The sequence below is a fragment of the Cynoglossus semilaevis genome, chromosome 2, assembly GCF_000523025.1.
Source record: "Cynoglossus semilaevis isolate Cse_v1.0 chromosome 2, Cse_v1.0, whole genome shotgun sequence".
NCBI lineage: Eukaryota > Metazoa > Chordata > Actinopteri > Pleuronectiformes > Cynoglossidae > Cynoglossus > Cynoglossus semilaevis.
In genome coordinates this window covers 14,686,317-14,697,130 of record NC_024308.1, presented here as the reverse complement: position 1 = coordinate 14,697,130, position 10,814 = coordinate 14,686,317, and the positions used below count along the sequence as shown (strand labels likewise).

Genomic DNA, 10,814 nt, shown 5'->3' with positions numbered 1-10,814 from the left:
CTGCACCACACACTGTGATCAGTCACATACCAACAGAGAGATCTCTGTGGACTGTGATGCTTCACTTTTGAACTGCACATTAAATGTGTGTGAGTTATGGAGGATGCATGTGTGCTGCATCATGCATCACGCCAAACACCGAGAATTTATTTCTGCAAACATCTCATCGTCTGCGTCTCGAGCCTCACAGATTGTGAGCAGCTTTCCTCTTTGAAAACTGCGCTCGGCTCGCAGCGCCATTCATCTTCGCAGACGCCTCAGTTTCATCCCACTGATTGCCTCGAAGCAGAAGAGGAGCTCAGGAATGCTCCGACGCTAACTGCCAAGTCTTATGACACAACACCGTTAAAACCTAACACCCAACAGAGAGAGTGGAGGGGGGAGAGTGGGGGGAGGGTGGGATGATTGCCACTATGTTTGCAAACCAAATGAGGAGTGAATACTGTGGAGCGCTGTTCTGAGAGCTGAGCCCTCCACCGCCGCGCTTTTGTTGCCAGATCACAACCAGATGTGCCAAGTGTGTCCAAACAGGAATGACGGTGTGAAGGCAATTTTCAGCAATTTGTCAGATTTTAAAGCCCCACCCTTCGCCCTCCACCCCCCGTCCCAGGCTTCCTAAAAGACAAACGCTGGAGGAGGCCGACAATAATCCCATGAATTCTGCTCAGATCTTCCCCTGCAGCACAGTCATGTGATGATAGATATATGTCTGATCACACAGGGGCAAGACGAGGCCTGCAGTCCTGACTGAATAACCACCCACCTCACTTTCATGTATTAGCATCGCAGAGAGCGCGCGCACTGATCCAAATGTGCATGTATTTATTCCCCCGTCTGTAGAATCGAAATCCCTGACAACATTCACACGCCCTAAATCCATCATCTTAACTCAGTCTGGACAATAGGGCCATACAAAAGAGAGCGATAAATAGAAAATATGTTGTTAATCTCTCTCTAAACACCTCATAAATTGCTGTTTCAATCTCGCTGTTGTGCAACCTGTGTCGAGTCATGTTACCGCGCCGACCTGATTCACAGTGCGTGGATGTGATTAAATCAGAAACACTGGGTTTTTTTTTAAGCTGAACAGCACATGTACAATACCGGTTGTAGGTTTATCCATCATCTTTGCTGGAGGTGGGCAAATATTAGCTGCTACTACAGCAACACACAAGAATCTGCAGTGACTCAGGTGTGAGTCAATCAATCTGTTAGTTTGGTTTGGCTGTTCAGGTGATGGAAATGCAGTGTAAATATATATATATATATATATATATATTTACAGTGTACATAAATGAAGTGTATATATCCATCCATCCATCCATCCATTTTCAGCCGCTTATACGTTACCGGGTCGCGGGGGCAGCAGTCTCCACCCAAATCACATTGCACCGTACCAAAACCTTCCTGCGGGTGGTGAGTCCACTGGAAGGTACCAACCGCCCTAACCGGGATTCTAACTTGCCCAGGAGGTGAACCCTGGGGTTCCACACCAATGACAGAGACATCGCCTCTGGGCCAAAGCGCCACTGCAGTGTATATATATGCAGTGTGTATATATATATATATATATAGTGAAAAAAATATTTTAAAAACAATATATACAGTATATAGGGCCTGGACCTACTGACCTTGACTATATCTGGTCCCTTATTGGCGATCTTTGGAAGTTGTGAGGTTTCTTCGTCTCCCTTTCCTCCTGTGTGGAGTTGATTAGTGTGATCACACTTAGCTGTGTCTGTCATCAGTCTCTCTCCTGTCACCTGGTGCCCTGGGTTTATACTGCATGTACCTCTCTCCCTCACTCTGTCTTGGTGGGATTGTTGCTCTTTGTTCCTGAGGCCCAGTGAGGTTGTGATATCTTTCACTTCGTAAATACATTCTCTGCACTTGTAAGACAGTCTCCTGAGTATTTCATTTGGATCCTGTCTGCTTCCATACACTAATGGTAGAATGTAACAGAAGGTACTCCATATGAACGTCTATAGAAAAATCATTCTAAATGACCAGTGTTATACTTAGGACTGGTCGGCCGGTATCAGCCGTAAGTTCTCAAAATAAAACATCTTTTTGACTTTATTCTTCTTATTACATGGACCGGCGGTTGGGCACCCCTGTTTTACAAGATCATCAATTCAATCATATCATTACTGACTCACACTTAATCTTACTCAGTTAACTAGATCAGTGATGGCTACCCATGGCTGTGAATGTGTTTTTGTTTTACAGCCTGTGACATATTATCCATGTCAGGGCAGGGAGGCAGGTAATCTACTGATCAGAGCCACAACTGGATGATGGTTCAGAGGGGCGGTCATGACAAACCAGAATCTTCAGGCTGCACTGATTCTGTTAAGTGTGGCAAGAAAACACATGACGCTGGAAGGTTGACAGACAGAGAATGTGATTCTGCAGCGACACCTCAGTCCTGTGGCAAACGTGGCATCGCTGTTGTTTTCAATGATCGACACGTTCTATCATTATTCTTATTAAACTGGATTACGTGTGTGCCTGTAACTGCATTAGTCAAATGACACATGTTTGTTGCCTTTTCTTCCCTGAAATGAGTCACATATTTATACTGTAGGGCAACAAGTTCAAATCCTTGGACCAATTAGAGAAACAATTGCATTAAAAAGTGTTTGCATAATGTTTTAGTCATGTGACGTGATGAAACCCATCACTTAAAACTGCCGGTTTTAATTTGTTGCCTATTTGCTCTGGAATCCAAAATACATTGCTTCTGTTGTTTCCCACGTGTGTGAAATTGTGTGGAAGAAACTGTTGAAATGCAGAAATCAAGGGGCAGTTGTGATTTTATTTTTGTCCCTCGGCCTGTACAGTGTATGTGTCTAGTATTACATTATATGAAAACGATGGACAGTCTTTCCTGACAGGAATCTGTGTGGGTGTGAGAATGTCTCCTTGAGAACACTGCACATTTGTTTTATGGCACTTGGTTGTGTGCATCTGTGGAGTCCGTAAACGTTTGTCTATGAACATATCAGAATTTATATTTTTCGCTCCTCTACTCAGCCGCCCAACAGCTGCGGGCAAATGTGCGGCCCTGGCATCGACGGTGTATTTAAAAATAATCAACGGGTGTTCTTGTATAGAATGCGTCAGTTGACTTATCAGTGGAAATATCTGTCTGTCTATGCCAGTGTGTTCAGAGAGGATATATTTTGCATGGTGTCAGTTATGTTCTAAATGTGAGCGTGTGCATGTTGTGACAAGCATTTAAATGTGGTTCTATCTGTTGTGTGTGTGTGTGTGGGTGTGGGCGTGTGTGTGTGTGTGTGTGTGTGTGCATCGGTGTATGATGTTTGCAGAATGTGCATTAGTGCGGGCACAGTGTGTTTGTGGACACAGACATGCAGCAGCTGCTGGACACCACCTGTGGCCAGGATCTCCCTGAGGCCTGTTGTGGCTCCAAATAGTAGCCGCAGGCTCACGAGGACTCAGCCTGGGGATACCAGCCATGAATCCCTTTGTTCTTTAGCTCCGCTCCTAACCTTTTACATTGTTTTTTACGATGGTATTTCCCTTATAAGTACCAATCTTTCTTTAGACTATTGTTTTTGTCTGTCTTCTAGTTGTTTTTCTTTTTCTTTTTTTCCCTCCACCCCTTTTTAGCATGAGTGGCCGACAGATGTCCGTCATCTCCGTCATTCATCCACGGTCCCAGAGCTAGGAAGATAGGAACCCGGCAGTAATCCCCCCACGAAAAACAAAATGGACACCCACAGTTCTGACCAAATTCTCCTACGGTCATGATACAAAAGTCCTGATAAAAACTAAAATCCTGAGTGTCAAGACCTAGAACTATTTTTTTCAATCTCCTAAATATATTTCTGTCAACTATCTGTAAAAGCAGATAGTTACAGCCAATAAAGTTTAGATGTGATTACTAATAACCTGCAATTACTTGCAAGTCGGGTGAGGAGGAGAAAGGAGCGGTGAGGAAGGGGGGAAGGCAAGAAAAATAGCATTGAGAAAGGACAGGAAAAGAAAGAGGGAAATGAAGGAGAAGACGACCTTTTGGTATATAGATAACTGATAAGAAGTTATATATATATATATATGTACAGTATATACAGTATATATATAGTATATACAGTATATATATATATATATAGTATATATATATATATATATATATATATAGAGAGAGAGAGAGAGAGAGAGTATACCTAATAGGTAATATGTTGTACACATGGCGATGCATGACAGATTTTCTTTTTTTTTTTTTTTTCCACAGTTGAAATTGCAGACAGGTTGGAGAATGTGTGTTTTAGTCATGTGGAAACTTAGTTTGGGGGTTACCAGTGTCATATCCCACAATGCACCACTGAATTCCTTTAACATGTGGTGAGTCAGGAAAGGGGTGGTTGACCTATGCCTTACCAGGAGCCCCTTGGGAACAGCTTTGCTCTGTAGCTCAGAAAATCCAGGATCACTGCACAAACTGCTGCGCTGGTTGTGACTGGAATTCTAATCACTTTATTCTCCCTCTTCCCACTCACCGTTCTTTCCCTCTGCCTTCTTCTTTCCCCCGTCTTTCATCACCATAACTTTTCCTATTTATGCTTTTTTTTCAGCCGTGTGTCTGTTTTAGTCTTCTCTGTCCTAAGTCTTCAATTTAACACCGGCTCTGCACATGCAAGCCATTATCATAGGTAGGAGAGGGTGAGAGCAGGAGGTGAAACGTGTCCCTGCACTTTTTTTTCTGTTTCCTGTGTGAATACGTTTCTAATCTGTGTGGCTTCTCGGTGCTTGTTGGTTTGACAATGTTATTTTATGGTCAGAAATGGGCAATGTTCTCAGTTTTATTATCCCACTCAATTTTATTTTATTTTATTTTATTTTATTTTATTTTATTTTATTTTATTTTATTTTATTTTATTTTATTTTATTTTATTTTATTTTATTTTATTTTATTTTTGTTCATGCAGTACCTAACCAGGTAACACCAATCACATTTGTCACAATAGCTGCTATTGGACCATTGGTGTTAATCACACAACCACAACGATGGAAAAGAAGAGATCTTATTGAGTAAAAACCTGAGATACAGGTGCTCTGATCTCATCCAGACCATCTCTATGACCTCAGCAGGTTGGATCAGCTAAAGGAACAGTTCCAAAGGTCTCACAGATCCCACTCTGGCCCGAGGGTATGAAGAGGGTGGGACAGGGGTGTAAAGTCGGGGTCATGAGAGGCTTCTCTGTGGCTGTGAAAGGCTCTGTGTTTTGGGGCTGAGGAGTGGCTGAGCTCTGGTCCGTCGATGGACCGTGGCTGTAGTGTGGGGCGAGGGGGGGCGTGTTGGAAGGGAGACAACTAGTGGGGTGCAGAGATTGTGATGAAGACAGCTGTGCAGGGGTGTATAGGAGGTCCCTTTGTCTCCTGCCAGCAAAAATCTGTGACCGATTATCAGGGTCTGTCTCTCAAGGGGGCATTTTTGAATCAGGGGTGGGTGTAAGGAGAGGATGCACGAGGGGGAGTTTCTGGACAGAACTGTGGCGCTCTCTGTTCTGGCTGGATGCAGGGGTGCCGCGTTAGTTGGCGTCAGCTCTGGAAAGGACAGTTTTGGAAGTATATAATGCTAACGCCAAGTAGCAAAGTAGTCAGGAATGTACTCAGCCAAAAGTATTTTATACTCGGTAAGATCAGCATTCTGCATTTCCTCTGTGTCTATTTCAAGCACAGGAAAATAACAATTTGTCCAACAATCGCTGAGTTCCACGCGCCTGTACTTTGCCCCCACCTTCTGAGACAGCTTCCTAGTTGTGCGGTTAGATTTCCAGCTATGTGGAAAGTGTGTCCTATGGAGAGACAGGGAAAGTGGTTGAGAAAAGGGAAGTTGGACCCATGGATGGCTTGTCGGCCATGTGTTAAACATTACAGAGCTAATTACAGTTTTAAAAGTGCCGTGTTTACCGCTGAGAAAAGGCCTTGTTAGGTATATTTTACTGTCTCTCCTGAAATTATTCATCCTTGACAAGCTCAATTGACATTATCATAATTAGGTACGTGATTGCTTTTTAATCACTGCGCTGTTTTTTAAGCGTTAGCAGCGGAAGTCGCTAATGCCCAACTGTTCCTCTCTGACCATTCATCAAAACAGAAACAGGCTGCTCCCTTGTAGTGGACACATTTGAAAAAAAACAAAAAAAAACAAAAAACTTTCATGTTAAATTGAATGCCTATTCTGTTGTTGACATTCAACATTTACTGTTGACAGCACAGAGTAATAAACACTGCTATGCTAAATGTAGTAATTGTCTGGCGGATGCCCGTCTGAGTCAAACAGTGTTGCAATATGTGTGAAAGAAGAGGATAAAGGCGCATTGTGAACTTTGTCCTGCTCAAGTGTGTTATTGCATGTAGGAAAGGTATAGAATAACTCCGCGGCCCCCACATCTGCCGCTCCCCTCCATTCCCACATGGTTGCCAGTGGGTTGATCTTCACCTGTCAAAGCAAAGCTCTGACTAAAGACTCGCAGCTCGGGGTGGGGAAAAGGAAAACAAGACGGGGAGAACAAACAAGGCAACAATCGACTTTGTGTGTGACTGAAGAATGTTGGCCAGAGCTTTAAGATACGGCCGCGTTTAAAAAAAAAGAGCTGTAGAATATTTTATTTCTATTTCTAATTCTTAAGCTGTCCTGGTTGAAACAAACAAACATGTTATTGCATTTTTTTGTTAAAATAGTTGTACCAATGGAAATGTTTATACGTTTCAGCAGCTGATGCTGCGTCTGCAGCCCGTCATATAACACCTCGCAGTGGTGCAAAGGAATTAAAAACGACCTGCAGTTGATCCTGCAGGAGAGAAAAGAAAGTGACACCTGGCTAATATATTTTACCTCGAACATATATCATTTATAAACCATATATTGTTTAAAATCCCACCGTAGCACTGGCGGCTGAATGTGAGGACATGAGGAAGAAGCTTTTTAAAGATAAAACGAGCTCCTAACCAGAACAGTCAAACCAGGACTCTCTCTGCTCCAGATCCAGCTTTACACTTGGTGTCTTTATGTAAATGCCCATTGACTCTTTTCATGGCTTTAGTACTTTGAAAAGAAGAGAAATGGAACGCGTCCCACTCAATCAATCAGCAGGCAGCAGGAGGCGGGCGTTGTTTTGCATCTCTTCAGTTTTGTTTCTTCCTGGGATTCTTCTCCTCTTGATAGGAGGTGCCGCGAGCACGTCGACAGTTGAAAGAGGAGGCACTTTCTTTCAGCACCTCCATCTCGCCTTTGTTCAGAGGTTTTCTGAGGAGCTTTTCTCACCTTGAACTCATTTAAAGAAAGACCACATGAAGCACGTGTGTCAAACTCAAGGCCCGCGGGCCAAATGTGGCCCGCCGTGTCATCATGCGTGGCCTGCGGGAGCTTAATAAGTGTTTAATTGCTTTAAATTAAGGTCCATGCTAGTGAGTTTCCTAACTTGATTAATTTTTTTATTACACAGAGAAATGTACAATATTTGTAATTTAATATTCAATTTTAGAAACGTACTAATATGCCATGGAGTACAGCTACAACCGGCCCTTTAAGAGGAACTGATGTGACCCCTCAGTGAAAATACATTTGTCACCCCTGACATAAAGGGTGAGGATGGGTGAGGATGGGTGTCACTGTGATGGACTTCCCGGCTTGAGATTTTAACACACTTTGAATGAAATCAGCAGTAAAATGATAAATGAATTACCAATGGATGGCCGTCACAGCGTTAGGCCGGTGTTAGCATGTGAGTCTTTTATTGACCTTTAACAATCATCAGTGTCATGTGGTTTCTGTCAGGGTGAAAAATACAATGAAAAGTCTTTATTGGGGGAACAATTCTTCGCCAACTTGTTTGACCTGAAGGGAGAAACCTCCTGTTTAAAAAACAGTCTCCTGTTCTGCTCGACTTGCATCTGACCCCCTCCTCCTATTTCTCTCTTGAAAGAAGGTGGGAGTGGAACTTTGAGCTAGTGCGCCCCCTCCTTGATAGATCTTCCAGAAACAAAAGACAAATTTGGCCCTGAGTCCTTTCTCCTCTGGAAGCTCTGTTTGTCTTGTATCGAGATTAGGAAAATCAGCTAACGTCTTAATGTCAGTGTGGACAAAGGTCAGTGGAAGTAGGAAGCAGGTGCTGGAGGCCATGCATTTGACCACAGGTCATTGTTATTGTAGGTAGCAGCATGGGGATGATCACAATGGAGCTGTGAGGAAGAGAGACTCTCTTCTTCTTCTTCTTCACTTTTCTGGGTTTGCTCCTGCTGAGATATCTGCAGGATCCCTTTTTTCAACAGAGCTGCGGGGGGTAAATGTGGAAACGCAGGCTACCTGTTGCATGAAACAGCTCAGGCATTATGCATGCTGCCGGCCTCCCACCCTCAGGGGAAAGAGAGCGCTGGCTGCTGATGGAGACTTGGCCGCGGAGCCCAGAGGCACATCTGGTACTTGTTGTGTGGACTTACTTTTTTTTGTCCTGAAAGTGCAGATGGTTGTGAATTGCTTTAAAAAATCCCCTTCAATTCCACAAAAGTTAAACTAAAAAATAGAACCTTAGGGGGATTTTGACTTTCCCTTCAGGATTTGATTCTTGCTGGTTCAGTTCCTAAGCTGTTCCTGGACACGGTGAACCTGCAGATACGTCTGCGAGGCTACTCACTCACTTCAGTCTTCCAGAGTAAAAAGTGTGTAGGAGGAAGAGAATCACACTCAAACAGTTGTTCTCTTATAATGTTATGTAACCGGCCCAAACAGGTGATGTATATGTGGGCAGGAACACCAGGCTGTGCTGTAGCTCCTGTTGACTTTGGCCTGGTTCTGCTGGGGCTGTCTACTGAACCACATGAGCCTGGGCTCAGGCCTCTCACCTCTCCTATACGCTTTCATTTGTTTGAGGCGAGCGCTGCATTCTTCTCCAGCAGCACAGAGGACCTGAAGGAGACGATAAAGAAAATATATCACGAAGGTATAACAACGTAGAGCTGCGATTTGTACCAGAAATGCAATGACAAAAAGCAGAGCGAGCGAGCGAGAACAAACAACCCGACTGGCTCACAGGACCACAGCACACCAAGCCTTTCTGGCAGTGCCCAGAGTCTGTTGACTCACTGAGGTGCACCTCGCCAGCAAATCATACTTTCCTCCTATTCTCATTTTATTCCTCTGGCAAATCAGTTAGCCAGCTCACCAGGCATTGGGCCAGCCAAAAACCTGGATACAAAAAAAAAAAAAAAATATCTGTCCGATAAGCAATCTGGTCTTTATTATGTTCTTTTTTTTTTCACTGAACTGCGCACAAACAAAAACTAAAAGAGAAAATGTGTTTTCAGTTGTTTTTTTATTTTTTTTATTTAAACCAAGTAATTATAAACTCGGCAACTCTGTCGTAAATGAACACAGATTTTTTTGAAACACAGAAATGAATAATTCTGACAGTAAATTGGACTGATCTGATCAGTAGAGCAGACCCTGTCTGGGACTGCTCCTCAGGAACTGTTCATGGTCCAGCTCTAACCCTGGGTCCTCATTAGACTCGTACGTGTGGGTGGTACATTTATATATTTATATATATATATATATTTATATATATATATATATGCTATTGTCTCTGATGGACAATCTATTCCCCCCCCTGCTGGACACCATGACAGCATCATGACAGCACTGGGCTTCTGTGTCTGTTGCTCTGGTCTAGAGAATTCCTTCCTGCTGTTGTCTGACTGTACAGCCAGCACTGTGTCACGACCTCATCCACGCCTTTTCACATACATGCAGCCTTACTGTACAGACCATATGAATACTATTACCATCCAACACTGTACAAGTCATTATTGATGCTGTCCTTCTGAACTGAGTAAAATTAAACTGACATCATCATTTTGAGACACTACAATTCACATCTGCTTTAGGTTATAGTCAATATTCTATATTATATAGAGAAATTATATTATTTATTATTTATTTTGGTGCTTTTTCACACTACACAACAACATTGTGGAACTAGTACATTTTTTTCAGTTTTTTTATTCTTCTTTACAAAACTACCAAGGTAAAAATGATAAGCATTATTGAACTCTGCTTTTTTAAAAATTTTTAAACAGTACAGTAAAATAATAATGGCTGAAAAAGTTATATAATCGTTTAGCAATAAAAAATAGTAATAAAATAGATAAAATCCTTTCATCTCCTTTCATCTCCTTTCATCTTCAATTATATTCTACTACATGAAAACAAACAGGTAAAAAAATAAAGCACACAAGAAAGAAATATTAACAAAATCAATCACATCAGGCATTTTTATCATCTGTAAATCCATCCATTCATCCAGTCAAACAGCCACCAGACCAAATCTGATGAACAGACAAATTATTTAAAAAACAAATCCACTTTTCCAAATTGATCTCAGACAATATTCAGTTTATAATTCCGCATAGACGTCTCACATATTTGTTGGAGTTGTCTTTGATTATGATCCACTACAGAACTACGTCTACGTCTAGACCTCATAAAACTGTGTGCACACAGTTGACGTGGTGATGAAGACCATGATGATGGTCATCAGTGGAGTCAGGCTAAAACAGAGATGGACACTGTCCTCGTCTCATACTAATGCCAGTGTCTGGAATCCAATCTGCCCACCATCTGCAGACCTCCACGGCTCCGTTTGATATTCAAACAAACACCTGTCAAAGGTCCATGTCTCATAACGCAGAGTTGGTGGAAATTGGCAAAATCTCAACTTCTACGTTTCAGTGAAAGCAAAGGGGGGGGCGGGGGGGGGGGGGGGGAAGGGGGGGGTTTTTTTTTC

At 42.6% G+C, this 10,814-nt stretch overlaps 2 protein-coding genes across 3 annotated transcripts in view; both read right to left on the bottom strand.

Annotated features, from left to right (window-relative positions):
* Positions 1 to 1,757, bottom strand: part of rgmd (RGM domain family, member D) — a 17,930-nt gene extending 16,173 nt beyond the window's left edge. Inside the window, exon 1 of the mRNA XM_008338567.3 lies at positions 1,632 to 1,757. The gene's annotated coding sequence lies outside the window, so the exon portion shown is untranslated. The remainder of the gene's footprint in view (positions 1 to 1,631) is intronic.
* Positions 1,758 to 7,750: 5,993 nt separating this feature from the next.
* Positions 7,751 to 10,814, bottom strand: part of LOC103399936 (hydroxysteroid 11-beta-dehydrogenase 1-like protein) — a 22,338-nt gene continuing 19,274 nt past the window's right edge. For both annotated transcript variants that reach the window (XM_025065037.1, XM_025065038.1), the window contains exon 7: positions 7,751 to 8,938. In XM_025065037.1, coding sequence (XP_024920805.1) covers positions 8,890 to 8,938 — 49 coding nt within the window. In that variant the 3' untranslated portion in view covers positions 7,751 to 8,889. The remainder of the gene's footprint in view (positions 8,939 to 10,814) is intronic.